The following is a 22,785-nucleotide window of genomic DNA, read 5'->3' on the forward strand; positions in this document are numbered from 1 at the left end:
ATTCCTTTAAATCTTGAAGAAAAAATGTTTAAACAATTTAAAACATTTTAATTTATTGACGCTAAAACCTTCAAATCAAGTTCAAGAGTATTTTATAACATATACTTTCAACAGGTCAAGGTGAGATATGGACGGTTTCTTACGTTTTTCTCTTGAACAGCTATCTAAACTGCTCTTTCCCCCCCCCCATACGCCTAATTGCACATCAGCCTCTTCATCAGCAAAACCTGGTAGTTCTGGTCCAAAGAAGGTGCAGAACTTTCCAATGTGAGACAAAACTCTGAATTAACGCTTTCCTGGTCTTGTGCGCAGGTCTGCGATGCTTCGGAGCTCTCCTTGGAGCCAGAGTGGACTATGAGCTTAATTAGAAATTGCCCCCCCCCCTTTCTCCCTAAGAAAGGGGGGGGGGGACAATTGAGCCTGGGAGATACAGAGAATTAGAGACATATTATGGATCTAATTACTTTTATACATTCTCCAGTGTATTTTTTTTACATTACGAAATACTTGTAAACCACAGAAGTATGCAACCGTGTGTCATGTTTGGCCTTTTACTGGTTTGCACAAGATGTTTGTTTCCATGTGTAAGAGTTGATAATCATTTTGATATTCCCAAGGCTTTATTTGCATCTAATGCAAAGTTAAATCCAAAAATTAGAACCCTTTTTTGCTTTCCACTTTACAAAGTAATGATTTAAAGGACCAATGGGGACCTTTAAGTCATTTAAGACAATGCGATGAAAAAAAAATAAAAAAACTACTCATATCTGCATTAGTATATCAGAAACAGAATGTGTGCATTCTTGTCCCATTTCTGGCTTGATGTCAACACTGATTAATGAGCATTAGCAGTTTACCAATCACTACAAGGAACTAGCTGTTCTTTTGTGTATGCAAATACTTTGAGAGGTCTTCAGGGAGCCGAGCCAGAGGCTAACCCGTCTTCACCAAAACAAGCTGTACTTAATAGTTCTGTGAAAGTCAGTGAGTAAAACTCCATCTGTTATGAAAGTGTCGACAGGCAGCATGTCATGTGAATGAATCATGGCTGGGACAGGTTGGACAGGTACCTGCATGAAGCCACTTTTCACACATGTGGGTGTGTCAGCAACTAGAGCACATCCCCCCCCCCCCACTTCCCCCATCGGCTGCATCGCTGCAGACGTTTGTAGGCCAAACTAACTGGACATCGAGCCCTACCCGAAAAATTACGCTCAATTAAAATAGTGGATTTGCCATCGCAGATGCATGTTTTTAAAGTGCGCTAAACCTGCTGTTCAAGATCGAGGAGGAGCTGGAGCCGATCCCAGCTGTTATCAGGTGGGTTACACCCATTTTGCACTGCCAACCCATCACAAGATGAACACAGTCACTCCCATAGGGCCATAAAAAAAAAAAAAAAAAAAAAAGAAAGATATAATACGGAGGTCTTGCTTATTGGAAAGGAAACCCAAGAAGATCAAAGTGGAATAACAAAAAAATGCAAACTTCACACAAAAAACCGGAGACAGCTTTAACCAACGTGGTGCTGCGCCGCCCGCACATGGCACATTTGAAATTTAAATCGGCCAACCAACGCGTCTCATCTAGGTCAGATGAGTAAACACAGAACAACCAAATACCAGATTTTGCATTTGTTTAAAACAGAACGTGACGAGAGGAAACAGGGCAACATTTTAGGACAACACAGTTCCCCATTTGTACACACGGAAGGCACAAGTGCAGCTTTGGTGGGAGAAACGCTTTAATGAAAGATTCTGCATAAATATATAAAGCAGAAGGCCTGGTCTAAAGAAAAAAAAAATCTAAAAGTTTTAACACCACAAACCTCAACTGGTAGCAGAAATACAAAATGAAGGCTTAAATATATTTGCAATAACTTTAATGCAGCTCAGAAAGTAAATATTTACAAACTATTCCCTAAAGCTGCCTTCAACATTTTATTCTGCTGCAGCAAATCGAGGCTGCTCGATGGTGAACAAGGATGGAAAATGGAGACGAAGAAGTACCCCACTATTTGATCCCAAACCATCTGTATAAGACATATAAATGCTCCAATTAGAGGTACCGATGCACCGAGTGTTGATTTGTTTCCATCGTCAGCTCGGCGGTCTCGGTTTTCATCCAAACAGGTGTCCAAGGAGCCAGCCGCTAATGCTTGGCTCCGACTCGTCTCCAGTTGCACCTATGCGACGCGTCTGCTGACCGAGTCCATCTGGGTCGGCGGACTCACCAACAAACAGCCCCTTTTCAAAGCGGTGAAACCAACTGAATCCTGGTGCCGTCATCTTCGCTCCAGGGGACAAAACAGAAAACTAGGGTTCCAACAGAGACCTCTAACAAACATTCGTCTGGCCGTTTTTCCCTTTTCACGGAAGGCGTCCTGATCAGTCCATGTAGTCGAAGTCCTCAGGGATGCCGAAGGCCTTGTTGATGCGGCTGTCGTCGAAAGAAAACTTCTTTTTTGTCCAAGACTTGATGGCAAAAACATTGTCTGAAAGAGGAAACAAACGCTCAACACTACATATTATAGTACTGTTAAATAAAACGGTCTAAATGTCACTCGATAAAACGGAGTCAGTTGGGAAACGACTCCTGGAAGCCCCCGGTTGAGCTGACGGACAGAAAACCCCTCGTGTTTTTGTTTCTGTCAGCGTTGAGGTTTTGGCTGAAGATTAGACAATTTGTAAAAAACAGAAAAAAGTCCTCTCAGCTCTAAAGGATCTGCAGCACCTGGAAAGGATTTGGCCGATTATGGCAAATCTGATCTTTGCAACAAACGTAATGAAAACGAGGCACTGTTGAGATTTCTGAGCAAAAGTGGAAAACAAAGAGAGAGAGAGAGGCAACCAAGGTGAAATACTATTTACCTTGTTCGAAAATAGGCACTTATATAGAAATGTTGCAATCCTCTTTTAATGATTATTAATATTTTGTTCAGGTTTTTCATGGACTGATTTTTTTCCTGTAGTTTTTAAACTTTAATAAACTGAAAGATGAAAGTATCCGAATAGCCATGACATTAAAAAGGCTCTTGTTTCTTGCACATTTTCCAAGTGAAATCTATTTGGACATAAAATGGAAACTGACTCCACGGCAAAGATGAAAACAGAACTTGCAGTGTTTGAGAGGGGACAGCTTATGCTTTAAAGTTCATCCTTTTCACAATAAAATCTATCACTTGTGGTCTATATAAAGTGTAACTGCAATACTATGGTCTCAGTTTTCCGTTAGTTTACCCCCACATCCCCCTTTGTTCACCCCCGTTCTGATATGCGTCTGAGAGCAACTCGTTTTGGTGCCGTCCCTTTAAATGCACCCCACCCCCTCCAGATCATAGAGCTCTGCACTCCACCCTGTTTGGCCATTTTTGTAGTATGCTGGGGGATGGTGTAATGAATTATGTGGGTTAATACACCCAACAACCGAATATTTTTTTATTTATCCACCTGTAGCATCTGCACCCTTCAGCTTTGACTACAAAATCGCTCTGAGAAACCAAAAAAAAAAAAGGTGAATTCACAAAATGGGTTAGCCTGAAGCCCACAACCTTGTTTAGCAGCTTCGCAGCAAATACTGTGACATTTGTTAAAAAAAAAAAAAAAAAAAAACGAATAGAGAACAGCAAAAACTGAGCTTAAAATATGTCCCAGAAAGAATGTGAAGTTATCTGTGCAGCTCGTAGAAAGATTAAATAAAACTTTGCTGCTTATCTAGAGACTAAGTGCACAACAAAATGTATTGAAGGGCTAATTTTGCATGATATATCCCCTTTAAAACTTTTCGGAAAATAAAATCACATACGTTACCCTGTGTCTCTCTTCATGTTTTCACTAGTGAAAAGTTTGCTTTAACGAATGTTCCAAAAAAAAGTTAAAAACAAAGCAACTGGACTTTATTTCTGTAGTTGAAAACAAGTCCAGTGGAGAAACGAATGGAGAAACTCCGCTGCAATCCAGTTTATTTATAGAGCACCAATTGACAATGTAAACTCAAGAAACGTAACAAATACGACCAATTTGGACCCAATTAGCTCGGATTCAATTCAAATCAAACCAATTCTTTATGATTATAGAGTCAGATTCAGATTTAATCCAATACATTCCCATTCACTCCTAATTATAACAAAATATTTTGGGTAAATTCAGCTGATAATGAAACTCCAGTCTAAAAACAAAAGCAGACTGCATCAACTCACTGCCATTAAGACAGTTTATGCACATCCGCAAGTATGGAAAACTAAATTCTTGCTTTTATATTTTGCATAACTATAACGTTAAACCATTTCATCGACTGAATTCACTACATATTAACAATAATAGGAAAAACTAGGAGATTTACTCCAGCAAGTTAGGTGATTTGTGCATCTTAATGTCATAGGATCATCAGTTGTTAATGATTATACGTTTATCACAACATCAAGAACTCACCCGTCCATCTGGACACCGCTTCTTTTGCTACGACGTTTGACTTTCCTGCAAGACACATTTTACAATTAGCATTTGCATCACATTGCCTCAAGTTTATCCTGAGACAAATGCAGAGGCAAATAAAATTTTCACAAAACAAAGTGCATTTCTGACAGTACAAGACCTTCAAAAAGATGCTGGACTCTTACAATAATGGTTCAATGAGTCAAACAGAGCAAAGTTTTACAGTTTAATCTGACAGCCAGTGATGTGAAAAGGTGGAGATTCTTTTTCCATAGTTAAAGGGTAGTTTAAGATACTCAAACCTATAAAACTACAGAATTGGACTTTTACAACAGGTGGTACACATTGTTTGAGCCCACAAGGAAAAGCTAAAGGGGACATCTGACACCATAACATTTATTTTTTTTAAATGTACCTGTATATGAAAAGTTAGAGTATCATGAAAAGGTCAATATTTTCTGTCACTGATTTCAGAAAATATTGATTCAATACTAATTGAGGGAAATATTTCAAACCTTTATTTCTTGTTATTTTGATGATTAGGGCTTACAGATAATTGAAACCTAGAATTCAGTGCTCAAGGAAATTAGAATATATTATATGATCATTAAAGAAGGATATTTTAAAAACAAATGTCCGGCTACTGAATAGTATGTTCATTTCCCAGCTCGCTGTACTTGGTCTGGACTCATTTTGCATGAATTACAGCGTAACGGCACTGTTGCATGGTGGCAATTGGCCTGTGGTTCTGCTGAGGTTTTCAGGAAGCCCCGCTTGCTCTGGTAGCGGCCTTCGGGTCATCTGCATTGTTGGTTCTGGTGTCGCTTATCTTCCTCGTGACAATATCCCACAAATTCTCTACGCGGTTTAGGTCAGTTCCATTTGTTGGTCAATCGAGTAACACCAGGGTCAGAGAACCAGCTATTGGTACATTTGGCCAAGTGGGCCAGTACCAAACGCCTGGTGGAAAATGAAACCAGCATATTTTATAAAACTAGTAAAAGGAAGCTCGAAGTGCTGTAAAACTTCCTGGTAGACGGATGCGTTGAAGTAACCTGACGAGCCAGAAGAATTTCGTTCCGCTTAGCTCCGCCTAGCTTCACTCACATCCATCTGGGATCTCTCCCATAGAGAGATTCTCCAACCAATTTTATTGTCCAGCCAATCAGGACGCAGGGCTGGAGTTTCATAGATGTGACGTAGTGGAGAAGCGACCGCGACGTGAGACTGTTTTGATTCAGACAACAATGGCGGCTTGCGTCGAGGAAGCAAGCGTTAACATTGATGCTGCTATTTCTTCTGTGTTGTCCAATCTACCTGATATTGTTTCATTAAAAGAACATCAGAGAACGGCTCTGAAGGCTTTTGTTGGTGGAAACGATGTTTTCGCCCTTCTCCCGACCGGATTTGGCAAGTTTTGTTTTTTCCTGCGTCGCTCTCATCAGCGTTACGGGTTGGCTTCAGTGTGAGTGGTTGAAATAGCACGTCGATAAAGATGACAGACAAGTGGCTTATCCAATCATATGCAAGGATTTTTGATAAGGCCCAGCCTTCTGAAACGCCATTCCTATGGATCAGTTCCAGATGGATGAGTGGAGCTAGGCGGAGCGAAATTCATTTGGCTAGGGTCAGGTTAGTGTTGACTTTGGACTCCAGAAAACCCAGTGGACCAGAACCAGCAGATGACAGGGCACCAAAATCGTCACTGACTGTGGAAACTTTCTTCTAGATTTCAAACAATGTGGATTCTGTCTTTCCACAGACTCTGCGACCTTGATAAGCGCAGGATGGGTTATTCTGACACCCTCTCTGGATACTTGACACAAAGAGTGCAACATGTGCAGGATATATATATAGATATATATAGATATATATAGATATAGATATAGATAGAGCGGTACATTTTTTTCTTTTCCCCTTAATATCCAGAAGTGGAGCATGATAGAAATCCGACTTCACACTTTCCATGACAGCGTGTAAGCTGTGTACAGATATAATTACAGGTAGGCTGTTGTGATTTATAACAAGCTTTTTAGGGATTACAAAAAAAACATTGTTAGGTCACAGCCTTTTATTGGTAACTGCGGGCGTGGCGGCCAGTGTCAACACTGAAACCTGATGAATCCTAAACATTGTTATTCCACCCTTGTGCTCATACGTAATTGCTTTAAATGCCTACAACAAAAGGCTTTTTACCAATACTAGTTGGTAAAAGTACCACTCCCCAACCAGTAAAAAAGACCTGTCACTACAAGTTTATAGGTGTATGTGGGTGTGGCAATATGGATTTAACACGTATTTTGAAGTTGGATGTGTCTGACATTTTGTTTGCCTAGTTGTCTCGGGGATTACGGGAGAATAGAAATGCATGTAGGCTATTTTTTTAAAACAGAATGAACTTAAACCTACGATTAGTCCAGAACAAAGTCAGTGATATGGATCTGGCTTAATGCACGTTAAAGTGAAAGTAAAGCAGAGTCCGATGTTCCCTGAAACTGAATACGATGTCCTCAGTGGGCTTTGTTGTGCAGGTACAGGTCTGCTGTGCAACTTCAATCAGACCCTCTGTGCAGCAGACGTAACAGTTTGACACAGTCAGCACCCAGCAGCATGCTGCTGTCTTCTGAGTGGAGATGGTTATCTGCAGCAGAGCTGTGTGTGTGTGTGTGTGTGTGTGTGTGTGTGTGTGTGTGTGTGTGTGTGTTTGTTCTTGCATCAGAGTGAGGACCATCACCAGTTTTTAACCAACAAAGTGAGGTAAATTTTGGGAAGTGAGGACATTTTCCTGGTCCTCACTGTCTTTCATATAGTAATGAGCTCTACTAGCCATATAGATGTTACTCTGTCTTTTTTATAAAAGGTCCTCATTTTTAATGTAAAATAAGTCTGAAGGTTCACAATTCTCTTCTCACTAGGTCCCTCTAGTGTATAGTTCTGCAACTGCACTCAGGTTTCCACCAAACTGGTTCTCTACTGCTCCCCCTATAGGTGTTCTTTTGGCGCTGCACCCAAATCTTCCCAGATTGAATGCCTTTTTTAGTGATCAGTTTATTATTTAATATATAGGCAGTACATTTTTTATAGTGTAGGCAAAACATAGATTGAATCAGTATCAACCAAATATGTATTTTCAGGCTTTATGCATAAATAAAAATGGTAATATGCCTTCAGACTTATTCAATGCTCAGACAGGGAACATGATATTCAAGCTAGACATGATGTTGAAATTTTTTGTAATATAATCATGTGTAGATTAAAATTAATTAAACAATTAAACAATGTGTAGATGGCAGAAGAGTCCTGGAGAAGCAGGTAACAGGTAGACATAATAACAGACTGGTAACAGCAGGGATGATGGGGTTAACGGGCTGGTGACAGGATGAAAGCAGAGCTCAGCTCATTAAGGCTGCTGAACTCTCTGGAGGACCACTGAGCAGGAAAAGACAGTATAATTTTGAAACTTGAACTGAGAAACGGTAAGAACAAGATTGTATTCTGCATTACCAGGAGATGCTAAACTGTGAGATGAATCAAAATCCTCCACTGAAAAGTGCCTCAACAAGAGGAAAAACCTCAAAGGTCACAAAAGGTCCTGGCAGGTTCAGAGGCCAGACAGCAGATGTCTCTGACATTGATGGAAACCCTATTCAAACTTCTGTGCATGCTCCTATTGTTTAATTGCTGCACCCAACTCAGCTACAGAAAAAGATAGCTTTTAAGCTTTTGATGAAAATTAGTTGTTGCTTCCAGCCTATGCCTAATAGAAGGCCTCAGTTGTCAAGTCAGGGTTGAGTTCTGGCACTTGCCAACTGGTTATGGAGGAAGGGGATGTATCGTTTTAATCGTCTAATCAGGCTTTTCACAACAATAACATACACATCCAGATCAGACCTTCCTAGCCATAGCAGCCAGGTCAAACACACTCCCATTTCTGGTGTATCTGTGGAGCACAGGAACCTTCCTACAGGTACTTCAGGTTAGCTACATGACAGTCCTTAGCCGCTAATGGGGTTGTGTTCCGCAATACCAGGAGATGCTACACTGTGAGATTATTCAAAATCCTCCACTGAAAAGTGCCTCAAATAGGGGAAAAACTTCAAAGGTCACAAAAGGTCAGCAGTCAGATTGGCCTCCTTCAGTCACAAAGCATCACCAAATCTGGGCCAAAACTGAACTTTTGACCACAAAGGGATCTAATGCCACTTTCCATAGGGTGGTGACGCTATAGTGCCTGGGTGGGTCATTTCTGGGCCTCTGACTGGGTCCTAGCAGGTTCAGAGGCCAGACGGCAGAAGTCTCTCTCTCTGCTGTTGATGGAATCTGTATTCAAGGTTCTGTGCATGTTCCTATGGTTCACTTGCTGCCCCCCACTCAGCCCCGGAAAAAGATAGCTTTTAAGATTTTCATGAAAGAGAGTCGTTACTTCCAGCCTATGCCTAATAGAAGGCCTCAGTTGTCATGTTAGGGTTGAGTTCTGGCACTTGCCAACTGGTTATGGAGGAAGGGGAGGTATTGTTTTAATCGTCTAATCAGGCTTTTCACAACTATAACATGGACATCCAGATCAGAGCTTCCTAGCCGTAGCAGCCGGGTCAAACACACTCCCATTTCTGGTGTATCTGTGGAGCACAGGAACCTTCCTACAGGTACTTCAGGTTAGCTATATGACAGTTCTTAGCCGCTAATGGGGTTGTGTTCCGCAATACCAGGAGATGCTACATTGTGAGATTAATCAAAATCCTCCACTGAAAAGTGCCTCAAATAGGGGGAAAACTTTAAAGGTCAAAAAAGGTCAGCTGTGAGATTGGTCTCCTTCAGTCACAAAGCCTCACCAAATCTGGGCCAAAACTGAACTTTTGACCAAAAAATAATTTAATGCCACTTTCTATAGGTTGGTGATGGTATGGGTGGGTCATTTTTGGGCCTCCAACCGGGTCCTAGCAGGTTCAGAGGCAAGATGGAAAATGTCTCTATCTGATTTGAGGGAACCCCTATTCAACCTTCTGTGCATGCTCCAATTGTTTGCTTGGCGCCCTCCACTCGGCCCCAGAAAAATATAGCTTTTAAGCTTTTGATTAAAGAGAGTATTTGCTTCCAATCTATGCCTAATAGAAAGTCTGAAAGGCCTCAATCGTCATAATAGGGTTGAGTTCTGGCACTTGCCAACAGGTTATGGAGAAAGGGGAGGTCTCATTTTATTTGTCTAATCAGGCTTTTGACAACAATACCACGCACACCGAAATCAGATCTTCCTAGCCTTAGCAGCAGAGTCAAAGACACTCCCATTTCCGGTATGTCAGTGTAGCACAGCGATGGACAGTTCTGCAGGCTGTAGGATATAGTTAAAGTGTCATGCATGAGCCAGTCTCTTTATCAACTCTTCCCCTACAAATGGTACCATGCATTCCTGCAAAAACCTCCCCCACCTGCAGTAGGACGGCAAAACAAGTGTTTCACAAAATGGCGGATTTTCCGTCATGACTCCATTCTAAGATCTTGCTGGTATCACTTTAAGCCCTATCAAATTACCTTGGGGACCAATTAATGCTTATTATGGGCAGATATTTAAGAAATCATAGAGTATGCTGTTTTTTCCCCGTAAAGTAATCATTTTAATTTTGGATTCCTGAGTTTTAACATTTTGGACAGTAGATTTCTTTGCTGTTTAAAATATGTGAAAAGAAGAATTGCTGTTATGATGAAATCTATGACAGCCTCAGTTAAAATTATTACACAAACCTTTTTCTATAAATTAATCAAAATGAGCTTTTTAGGACAGTACAGCATGTTTATTGTATATAAACAAAATATTTTTATGCCAATGATAACAAAATTAAAATTAATCATACAGAAAATCTAAAAGGGATCCTAAACATTATGCCCCTAGAATAAAACTCAGTGCAAAGTCATGGCTATTTTTACTTAAGAAAACATCTCAGACTTAAGTCAGAGCCAGCAACCACTGAGTGACCCCTCCCTGACCCTCAACTTTGCAACATTCACAACCTGCAGATGGCCCATCAAGCTATTATCCAATCAGAGTCATGCATGTGGATTCTGCAATGTGCAAGAGGAATTCATGCTGCAAATTAGGAACAACAGTTGTTAGGCTCTGCTAATGTTTACAAAAATTATTTGTTTCTAAAATAAACATTATTCAATGTACAATGGATTCTTTTGTTTATACCAATGACAACTAAATTAAAAATAATCATACAGAAAAACTAAAAAAGAATCCTAAACATATGCCCCTAGAATAAAAGTGAGTGCAAAGTCATGCCTGTTTTTACAGAAAATATCTCAGGCTTAAGTCTGAGCCAGCAACCACTGAGTGACCCCTCCCCGACCCTCAACTTTGCAACATTCACAACCTGCAGATGGCCCATCAAGCTATTATCCAATCAGAGTCATGCATGTGGATTCTGCAATGTGCAAGAGGAATTCATGCTGCAAATTAGGAACAACAGTTGTTAGGCTCTGCTAATGTTTACAAAAATTATTTGTTTCTAAAATAAACATTATTCAATGTACAATGGATTCTTTTGTTAAAATTATTATAGCTTTTAAGATTTTCATGAAAGAGAGTCGTTACTTCCAGCCTATGCCTAATAGAAGGCCTCAGTTGTCATGTTAGGGTTGAGTTCTGGCACTTGCCAACTGGTTATGGAGGAAGGGGAGGTATCGTTTTAATCGTCTAATCAGGCTTTTCACAACTATAACATGGACATCCAGATCAGAGCTTCCTAGCCGTAGCAGCCGGGTCAAACACACTCCCATTTCTGGTGTATCTGTGGAGCACAGGAACCTTCCTACAGGTACTTCAGGTTAGCTATATGACAGTTCTTAGCCGCTAATGGGGTTGTGTTCCGCAATACCAGGAGATGCTACATTGTGAGATTAATCAAAATCCTCCACTGAAAAGTGCATCAAAAAAGGGAAAAACCTTAAAGGTCACAAAAGGTCAGCTGTGAGATTGGTCTCCTTCAGTCACAAAGCCTCACCAAATCTGGGCCAAAATTGAACTTTTGACCAAAAAATAATCTTATGCCACTTTCCATAGGTTGGTGACACTATGGGTGGATCATTTCTGGGCCTCCAACCTGTTCCTAGCAGGTTCAGAGACTAGATGACAAATGTCTCTCTCGGACACTGAGGGAACCTCTATTCAACTTTCTGTGCATGCTCCAATTGTTTGCATGCTGCCCTCTACTCAGCCCCAGAAAAAGATTGCTTTTAAGCTTTTGATGAAAGAGAGTATTTGCTTCCAGCCTATGCCTAATAGAAAGCCTCAAAGGCCACAATCATCATTTTAGGGTTGAGTTCTGGCACTTGAAAATGGGTTATGAAAAAGGGGGAGGACTTGTTTTAATCATCTAATCAGGCTCTTCACAACAATACCACACACATCCAGATCCAATCTTCCTAGCCTTAACAACAGTGTCAAACACAATCCCATTTCTGGTATGTCAGTGCAGAACAGTGATGGACCATACTGCAGGCTGTAGGATATAGTTAAAATGTCATGCATGAGCCAGTCTCTTTATCAACTCTTCCCCTACAAATGGTACCATGCATTCCTGCCAAAACCTCTCCCACCTGCAGCAGGAAGGCAAAACAAGTGTTTCACAAAATGGCAGATTTTCCCTCATGACTCCATTCAAAGATCTTGCCTGTATCACTTTAGGCCCTATATAAAATTACCTTGGGGACCAATTAATGCTTATTATGGGCAGATATTTAAGAAATCATAGAAATCATAGTGTATCTTGTTTTCTTCCTGTAAAGTAATTTTAATTTTGGATTTCTGAGTTTTAACATTTTGAACAGTAGATTTCTTTGCTGTTTAAAATATGTTTAAAGAGGAATTGCTGTTATGATTAAATATATGACAGCCTCGGTTAAAATTATGACACAAACCTTTTTCTATAAATTAATTAAATTGAGCTTTTTAGGGCAGTACAGCATGTTTATTGTATATAAACAAAAATATTTTTATACCAATGACAACTAAATTAATAATAATCATACAGAAAAACTAAAAAAGAATCCTAAACATATGCCCCTAGAATAAAAGTGAGTGCAAAGTCATGCCTGTTTTTACAGAAAATATCTCAGGCTTAAGTCTGAGCCAGCAACCACTGAGTGACCCCTCCCCGACCCTCAACTTTGCAACATTCACAACCTGCAGATGGCCCATTAAGCTATTATCCAATCAGAGTCATGCATGTGCATTCTGCAATGTGCAAGAGGAATTCATGCTGCAGATTAGGAACAACAGTTGTTAGGCTCTGCTAATGTCCACAAAAAATGCTTTGTTTCTAAAATAAACATTATTCAAAGTACAATGGATTATTTTGTTAAAACTTTTAATTTATCAAGGGGTAATAAATCAGAGCCACACAACCTCAAGCTTTCATTTTTAGTACAGCATTGGATTATTCTTCAGTGCATTAATCAGTAAAACGTAAAAAACATGTTTGTTTTCAAATCTTAAGTACATTTACTTCTTAATTACTTAAAATGTCAAAAAAGTTGGTTGAACTCCTCGGTCCTCACACTGATGGTAAAAAACTTTTTTGGTAATTTAATTCTTTTGCAAAATCTGAAGTGGTGTATTGTGTGTCTGTGACACCTGGTGACAGAAAATAAAAACGTTATCTTTCTAAGTAGCTCAGAACTACTGGTCCTCACTTTGTGAGTGCTTTTACTCGGTCCTCACTCCGTAGGTCTTACACGAATGTGTGTGTGTGTGTGTGTGTGTGTGTTTTAGGGGAAAAGCTAGAGAAATCAGACCCATATGCGTGTGCAGACAGATGAGTGAAAACAGAGCAGATACAATCCACTGTCTCAAACTGTTTGTTAGATTTCAGATTGTGGTGTGTTTATTTATGATTATATAAAATACCAGTGGAAGACCATATTTTTCTTCAAGATTACTTCGAGGTCTGATCAGACAAATTCACTTTTTGACCAATTTTAATTTCCAAGGACTGTAACACATACCGCATTTTTTGGACTATAACACTGCAAAAAGGGAACTAAAATGAAGTAAATATTTCTTGGAATGAGTGCATTTTTTCTTGATTTGAGCAGGTAAATAAGATTATTTGCCAATGGAATAAGATGTTGCACTTAAAGTAGGAACAAATCATCTCCATCATCATTTTTCAAGTGCAGAATATCTAATTATCTTATTTTAGGGGTAGAACTACTAATCCATTTGGCAAATAGTATTATTTACTTACTCAAATCAATAAAAAAATAGACTAATTTCTAGAAAATTTTACTTACTTTTAGTGCCCTTTTTGCAGTGAAGTCACACTTTTTCTCATAGTTTGGCCAATCCTGCGAGTTATATTCAGGTACGATTAAATATATAAATTTTAAATGGTAATTCATGCTGACCAGCATGAACCAAGGAGTAAACATTACTGTCTATAGGGCTCGCTTGTGAAAACTATATCCTGCTCCTGTACCACTTAAAAAATTTATTAAAACATTAACTTATGGACAACAAAGACTGAACACATGTTTGTACGTTGTTTAGCTGTTTCAGTTTGCATTCACACAACGGAGCGTTGCGTGGTGCAGCTCGAAGGGCCCAGACCTGGGAGGTCGTGGCCGAGTGGTTAGAGCAGTGCGCTTGCGCTCTGAAAAGGATGCAAGTACCCGGTAGGATCCCCAGTGCCTGCACTCTGGGTCCCTGAGCAAGACCCCAGTTAAGGGTCTTGTAATTGTAATTTCGTTGTAATGTATGTTTCAATGTATGCTTCAATGACAATAAAGATGATATTACTATTACTACTTACTGTTATTAGTCTGTCCGTGAAGCTAATAACAGCTAGCGTTAGCTTACAGCTCTGTTGTCCGGGTGGTTTACAACTTCACTAATGCACATTAGCTTTATGTTGCTCTGACACATCTGTGTCGTACTGTTAGCTTAGTATGTAGCACCGTTACGCTCACCGTTTAATTTCAGAGTAATTTTGACAACTATCAGAACGTCCCGTTACACTGAAATGCGCTGGATAAAACATCGCTGGTTGGAGTTGCTAATTCACCCCATTCATCCTCCCAGGTGTGTTCCATGTTACTCAGGCGGTTGTGGATGCAGCTGTGTAATTTCATACATTGGCTCACAAGATTAAATGTCAGTTTTTAGTCTTGGATTGTGTAAAATAAATGTCTAAATAAATGAGTACAGTCTGGTGCGACTTGTACATGTACTTTTCCTCCTTATGACGCATTTGTTGACTGATCCAACTAATATTCCGGAGCGACGTATAGTCCGAAAAATACGGTAAATAAGAGAAAGTTAATTAGATCATTAGACAGGAGTTAGGAAGTTCGTCTTGCAATTGAAAATAGTGAGAGTTCTTTAGGTTTTAGCTGATTTTTATTTTGTGTTTTAGCTCCTGCTCTAGCAAAAACTGTCCAATTGGAATTTGGCAGTTTTCTGATCTGGTACATCTTAAGATCTCAAGGATCTTAATTAAACAAACGCTTCTGCTTTATGTTTAATGCACATACAGGCATGGAGAAAAACATCCACTATGAGTACAATCTCCTCAATTCAGCTGAGAAGCACAGAGGAGGAGGACTGATGATTTGGGCTTGTTTTGCAGCTACAGTATCTGAGCACCTTGCCGTCCAACAAAAATATATTGTTTTATAAAATAAAGGTTTCCCCAAAGGGGTTCATGCAGCAGGACAAAAATAAAATGGAAGGCAAATCTACCGCAGATTGTCTGAAAGAGGGTCAAATTGTTGCAATAACAGCGCAACTCGAGACCTCAGCTCGCTGAAATGTTTTGGTGAGGCCTAAAAGGAGCCGTGGGAATGTTTTCCTACCAACGTTACTGAAGTAAGGCCGAATCAAGGAGGTCCTGAAGACCCAAATTATTAAAATAAACATTTTATATAATATAAAACCAGTAAATGGTCAGAATGGTGATAAGATTTTCAGATTTTCCCCCAAATCATTAGATCCTTAAAAACTAAACACTGTTATTTTCAGTCATTCTGCAACAAGCAAGTATTTAATGCTCCGTTTTTATTGGCCGGGGAAAAACCTGCCTGGTGGAGGTCTAAAAAGTCAGTTGTGTGCATTTCCGAGCGTCTGCATGCAGAGAAGATGGAAACGCCGGTGTGGAAAAGAACAGGGGAAACGAGTGTAAACATGATGCAGGGCTGGTGCAACATCAGGAGGTGTAAGTAAACAGAGCAGATAGTTTTATTACACCACCCGAGTGTCACATGGGTACATTAAGAAACCCGGTCCTTGTAACACAGCAGAGCAAGACAAACAAAAAGCAGCGTGAAGTCCTGAACGCTCTGTGCACCGTGTGGCCCTGTTGGTGAGCCTGTGTGCAAGAACCAGGGAACGGTTTACGTCTAGTGGACAAAGCAGCGCCGTGAGACCAGAACCTCCAAGGTTCACTCAGACCAGGGTTCTGCAGCCTTTACCAGCTAAAGAGATGTTTTTTTTGCCCTTCGTCCAGCTAAATAATAATTAAAAAAAAAAACATTCCGAGCTGCCAATGATACATGACCTTTTTGAAAAAAATATTAACAACAAAGTATTTCCTGTCATATTTAAAGAACCGCCATTTATTTCTGTTTTTGTTTCAACCCTAAAAAAAAGCTTCTGCAAAAGGAGGACAAATACATTTTCCTTTTTATGGGATGTTGATATTTGTGAAAAGTGATCTTAAAAAAAATAAGCACATAGTTTCCAACCTAATAGCAAATAAATCTTAAAAAAAAAAATATTACTGGTTCGTTCACCATCTTTCTGTTTTAGTTAGTTCTTTATCCTTTTTAGGCATTGTGGGACGGTCCTGGTTGCAGACCCTTGATCTAGGCTCTTCATACAAACCCAGTTTCTACCTCAGGAGAAAGTGAGCCCTTTGCTTCTGCTCTACACACACCTTATTATCAGTAATCAACTGGTTTAGCTTCAAGGTGAGATTCTTAACAGACAGCAGGGTGTGTGTGAATGCTGTAGGATGACATGTTGTGAGAATTTGCTGCTGAACAGACACGTTTTCTATCTCGATGACGTTGACTGTGTCAGGAAGGTGGCCTGTTCAGGACATTTTTCTAGTTTTCCCACAGTGGGACTCATTGTTTAGCGAAAACGGCCATAATGAACTCAAGCAGTACACAAATCAAGATGCCCCCTGAAACGTCAGACTTTTTGAAGTCTGATTGTGGATGAATATACTCACTGATTTGCTCGATGACCTCTGGGTCACATTCGCGGTACTTCTCCAGCTCGGCCTGCAGCTGCGTTCGCTCGTCTCTCAGGGACTGCAGCTCCTTCAGCAGAGAGCTTCTTTCTTTCTGCACGCACACACGTTGCCCGTTAGACCGACATGCAGCAAACATGATCATTCGGGCTGGGTATCATGTAGGATGAGCCGATTTGATACGATTCCCGACACATCGCTCACGATTCGATACGATTCCCGATACATCGCTCAAAGTCATTCAATCAACAAAACCAGCCAAATATTATATTTATGTTCAGTTTATTAAACACTGATATATTAGCGGGAAAATAAAGTGCATTTGGTTCAATGCATTTATTGTTTCACAGAAACCAAAAATGGGCCCAAACGTCTGATTTTAGGGACGAAGGCACTTCTTAAATCCTGTCGGCTGTTCCGCAAATTCATCTCATATGTTCTTCCTCGCTGTGAACGGTAATGGCGCACTGTAATAACGCCCCCTAGGGGTTGGGAGGTATATGGATATTTAAGGCCAGAATATCGATATTAAATCGTTTTTAAAAACATCAATATTAACCTTTGTATCGATTTTTATGCACAGCTGTAATGATTATTGTGCGAGTTTCTCTGTCGCATGAAAGGTCTCTTACTGTATCCTCACGTCCCACTTTTGCCTTTTCAACTGCTTTGTTTAGAGTCGTTTTCCGCTGCTTTGCGTCGGAAACCTGGAGGAAAAAAACAGACAAAGAAAAGAAAACAACATCAGGGTTTCTATAGGTGGGGCTGATCAGATCCAGTACCGTTATTGGGTTCAGATCCCAACGTAGTTTTAACAGATCGGAAAATTCTGTTCCAACCTGCAGACATTTCTGATACTAAAGGTGCGTCTGTGCTGTGTACCTAAGTACATCACAGACTTGTTATCTGGCTCCAGCCTACTCTGCAGAACCAGAACCAGAACCACACATGGAGAAGCAGCATTTAGTTCTTATGCTTCACTTATCTGAAACAAACTTCCAAAAAACTGTAAAAGTGCTGAAAGTTCCTTTAAATCAAGATTAAAAACACATTTGTTTAGGATTGCCTTCGACTGTTCAATTTAAACTGTTTTACTGAAACATCATTAGTTCAACTTTGTAGTCCAACTGTTTTTAATGTTTGCTTTTAGTTTCTATTCTCCCATGTTTTATGTTGTTTCTACACTTTATTGCTACTTGCTTTTATTCCGTTTTATTTTCCTATATTTTAATCATGTAAAGCACTTTGCATTGTCTTTGTACTGAAATGTGCTATACAAATATATTTAAGATCGAATCTTTTTGATCAGATCCGTCCTCAAATTGGATGGCTGGTATTTTAGTAGCTGTTATCTGAATTGCATGACTGTGTAGTTATTATATTAACATTCAACAGCAAATTTATAAAGTAATTGTAGTTAATGGCGGCTGTAAGGACTAAATTTGCCTTGCCTTGCCTTGCCTAAGGCTGTAGCCTGACATGATCATACTCAATTCTAGTCAGAATTTGAGTCTGATACTGCTCCATAGAGCTGTGATTATGGGGCGTGTTTCGAACGAACCAGGAAAAAAAATTCCTCTGCACTCAATTGGATAGACCTACAACCAATAAGAGCAATGGAGTGTGTGACGAATGTTAAGCGACGCATAGTTGTTGTCAATGGAACTCAACTGTTAGCCTAGCATAAGAAGATGAGCGTTAACGATTTTTGCCGGTGTTGCAAAAAGAATGTAAGGATCCAAGGAGTCCTTCAACACACAAACCTGTCGATATCTTCTAGAACAGACCTAATAGCAGAATCTACACACCTCAACTCTCCAGCGGCAGCCACCGTTGTTGTAAACGAATTCAACCCAAGCGCGCTTTGGTGACGTGGTTGATTACGTTACTGTTGATCATCTGTCCATCATCGTATAAAGCCCGCCCTGACAATTTGATTGGCCCGCCAGATATTGGGCGAGCATACTCGCGCTACTATTGAGCAATGCTAGACCGAACTTTCCGACCTAAAACGTTGTGGGCGGGACTAAGTTCGGAATGGCACCCAGTCTACTAAGGCTGGGTATCGACTCAAATTTCAAAAAATCGATTTGATTCCGTTTCTCAAGATTTAGGATCGATTCTTTTCGATCAGATCGAACCTCAAATTGGATGGCTGGTATTTTAGTAGCTGTTATCTGAATTGCATGACTGTGTAGTTATTATATTAACATTCAACAGCAAATTAATACAAAAATCTGAGATTTTATTTTCAGCCCATGGCACAACTACATTTACATATGCTGACAAGAACCAAACTGCCAACATGAGAAAATCTTAATGCTATGAACAAGCAAAATCAATAAAAAAATAAAAAAATAATAACATCCAGGAAAGATTGTTTCCACCAGTGATAAAACAAGAAGCTTTGTAAAGTGATTGTATTACATGACCACATTAGCAAATGCTGTCAAATTACTTATTTCTGACTGAACAGCTGTTTTCCTGCACTGCAGATATAGATAAGATGGTGTCTGATAGTCTAAGAAGAGATGCTGACATTACACCATCTGTCAACCAGGCAGCCAGAGATGGAAATGGGTCATCACAGACTAGAAACTCTTCACAGACTGACTTTTATGTCACAACAATCCTCTTGAAAATGAGCAGAAAACAAGAGTTTTCCCTTCAAAACTGAGATCTAAAAAATATATATAATTATAAACCCCGATTCGTGTGTTAATAGTCAAAATATTAAAACTAAATGTGTTCATAGACTTCAGTTTTGTTTATTTGAAACCAGTCTACTTTTGGCTTTTCTCTGAAGATTATTCTAGGCTATATTTTTGCATATATTTTTTCCTTTATTATATATATATATATATATATATATATATATATATATATATATATATATATATATATATATATATATATATATATATATATATATATATATATATATATATATATATATATATATTTCAGACTTGTTCAATCTGAACAAGTCTGAAATTAGTCTTGCATCGAAGGGTTGTTGTTTCCAGACATACTATGTTCACAAACGGAGTCAAAATGTTCACGCAAGGGCAGGCGACTGTCCACTGCTTCTACTTGCTCATCCAGGAGGAGTGAACGCCGCATGTCAACGACTCGATGCAATCTGCTTCGTTTCCTTACAAAGATTTTCACCGATCTCTCTGAATTTTTCGATATCGTTGACTTTGTAAAGTGCTTTTAGATGATCCTATAAACTGGCGCTAAATGAATAAACGGAACTGAACTGAACTATTGTGGCGCTATCCACCCCCCACCTGTTGCTGCACACTGCCTGTCAGCAACAGGTGAAGCAATCTCTGCTGTTTGGAAATATTTCAGCTAGCGATGGCATGTTTAACTGAGGTTTTCACAGGTTTTTGGGCCCATGCCTGGGGCCCATTAAAGCAGAGTTCTCTACAGTAATTCTACTGTCAAGGCTACAGAAACTGTCCGCTCTCACCTGTTTCTGCAGCTCCTCCAGTTTGTGCTTGCGAGCATGCAAGGCCTTACTTGGAAAAGCCCAGTAGTAGTTGGATGTGCCGACCCGTTCACAGTCCACCATGTTGTCATCCACCAGGCTTTGAAGCACCTCCTTCACCGTCATCGGAGCTGAAAGCACAGCCGTCCATAAAGTGAGGCCTCTCTGGGGAATAAATGCCATTTGGGGATTTTTAAAAAGAACTACAAGCTAAGCCATGTCTGGATCGGGCATTAGGGATAACATCATGTGATCTGGAGGATCATCCCCATCAGGTCTTACTTCTGCAGACACCTGCAGGAAAGAGTCAAGAAACTCGCTGAGCTAGGAAACACACACCTGCAGCCGGGCTGCTACTTTAACGCTGGCCTTAGAGAGCTTGTTGCATGAGCGATTGTAATGGAGCAGAACACAGCTAGCGGTGAAATGTGATCCTCTCACACGCTTTCCTCTCTTTTAAAACTGAAAATAAAAGCTCACCCACTGAGAGGAGGTAAAACAACGGCAAAAACCAGGCTGGAGATGAGGATGAAATTAAAAAACATTGAGTGGACTGTTTCTAGTCCCTTCAAGCTCTCCCCTCTACAGGTCGTGCAAACTAAAAAACTAAAAAAAACGGCTAATATGCTTCTGCACAGTTCAGATACCCCACTGGCTTCTTTTATTACAATTAGTGTTGCGCCGATGCCATTTTTTGGCCCCGATACCGATACCCGATACCTGGCTGTGCAGTATTGGCCGATAACGATACCATCTGTTTGAAATTGATGTGTGTGTGTATATATGAAGGTATATTATTTAGGGTAGTAGAACTTTTTATAGCCTGGAATGGGTGACAATAGTTGAATAAACTTATGGCTCTCAAAGGCCAAAATAGTGCAACATTCGTGAAATTATAACATGTATAACAATAGTGCAACAGTAAGACAGTAAAATTACATTAATAATTGAATAATCTCTTTTAAACCCTGAGTTTAGGCTCTCAAATGCCAAAATAGTGCAACTTTCATGAACTTATATAACATGTATAATACTAGTCGGGAGAGATAAGGCTGCGTTCAAGTGACATACAAACATCAAAATGGTATCGGTGCCTATTTGTTGGTACTCGCCGATACCGATACCACCATTTTAGTGCTGGATTGGGGGCCCCTCCGATACTGGTATCGGTGCAACACTACTTATAATATCTCTTCTTGTGAAGGAAATGTGCTGGTAGTGCAGATCTCTGGTGTTATTTCACTAGCACAAACTCAGCAGTTTTATTCCAATCTCCAAGGTTGAATTTATATATTTTGGATTTAGCATATATACCGGTAACGTCTAGCATCAGGGTGAGAGAACGGCATATTTTGAGCGCCATGTGCCAAATTGCTCTCTTATAAGCTGGCTAATGGGGCGTATAGAGGCAACTGTGGTAAATAGAAGAAAACTCATTTTACACATCAGGCAATTGTAAGGGCATGTATAGGAAAGAAAGTAAATAATATTTAACTTTAAAATGTGCGCAACTTGCACAAATGCACCTTCAAGATAAACTTTGGTTCTCTAACTTGGATCTGCAGTGAACCGGGATTCACTGAATCACTATGATAATGGTTTTCAACTATTTTTATTTTGTCTTTGTTTCTTTTGTGTGTACTGTACATAGCTCCTCAGCTTCTTTTTTTGTCTTCATTTTGATTAGTAGTTTTAGTTAATTTACACTAGCCTAGTAGTGAGGATTTGTTAATTGAAATATAGTGTTAATTCAGATAAACAGCATTATATAGGGCTGTTCTCTAGATGTCCATTTAATTCTGTTAATAAATTCTTGAAGTTGAAGAGAAGCTGTCACTCTTTTATTCCGTATGTGTGCAGAGTGTGCTGTTAAAAAGGATTAAAAGGACGCCAGTGCTCGAATCTTTCAATTCAACTGTTGACCTAATATCAGCTGTTTGGGCTGATATTCACCAAACAATACCCAACAAACCGAGAGTTATTTATTAAACATTAAATAACTTAAACCCATGCCGATTCTCAGGACATCAAGGGCGGTCGCCTTCAGGTAAACAATTCAGAGCTCTGCAAAGACGAACACGGTAGAGCAGAAGCTTCTACGGCCCAACCCATTTACCCTGGAAGCAACTAACTTCCCTGCAAGTCCAAGCAAGAGCGATGTCTGTGTGCAAGGAATGTGAAATCCCTCCTAACATATTCCCACAATTTGTACATATTGTATTACTGTCAGTCAGTAAACTATGATTGTATTTTGAGCAGGTTTGTAACCCCTGCGTATAACCGGGCACCACTAAGGGGTAATAATTCAACTTAAAAGGATCATTACTCACCAATGCCCTTTGACTTGGGGGCAATCTTCTCAATGTCTTTAAGCTGGAACACGTCTTTCTGGAAAAAGTCAGAGAACATGTTTAGGAAGTTGAATTTAATGGTTTTATGCTAATAGAATTGGAGCCATTTAAAATACATCTACATGTGTATTAGTTTATGTTTAGCTTTTCGGAAGGCTAGTACAAGAACAGGAGTTTTGTAGGCGTTTCCCGTAACCTTCCACATTTTATGGTTTCAGCATACTTAACTTTGGCTTTAAAAAAATACAGAAACC

At 39.7% G+C, this 22,785-nt stretch overlaps 1 protein-coding gene across 1 annotated transcript in view; it reads right to left on the bottom strand.

The window, feature by feature from the left end:
* Positions 1–1,780: 1,780 nt before the first annotated feature.
* Positions 1,781–22,785, bottom strand: part of mnd1 (meiotic nuclear divisions 1 homolog (S. cerevisiae)) — a 30,369-nt gene continuing 9,364 nt past the window's right edge. The window contains exons 3-8 of the mRNA XM_012873843.3: positions 22,511–22,568; positions 20,163–20,311; positions 17,317–17,391; positions 16,664–16,778; positions 4,431–4,475; positions 1,781–2,494 (exon numbers count right to left, since the gene is read on the bottom strand). Of these exons, the coding sequence (XP_012729297.2) occupies positions 2,388–2,494; positions 4,431–4,475; positions 16,664–16,778; positions 17,317–17,391; positions 20,163–20,311; positions 22,511–22,568 (549 nt within the window). The 3' untranslated portion in view covers positions 1,781–2,387. The remainder of the gene's footprint in view (positions 2,495–4,430; positions 4,476–16,663; positions 16,779–17,316; positions 17,392–20,162; positions 20,312–22,510; positions 22,569–22,785) is intronic.

The sequence above is a fragment of the Fundulus heteroclitus genome, chromosome 5 (assembly GCF_011125445.2).
Source record: "Fundulus heteroclitus isolate FHET01 chromosome 5, MU-UCD_Fhet_4.1, whole genome shotgun sequence".
Lineage (NCBI taxonomy): Eukaryota > Metazoa > Chordata > Actinopteri > Cyprinodontiformes > Fundulidae > Fundulus > Fundulus heteroclitus.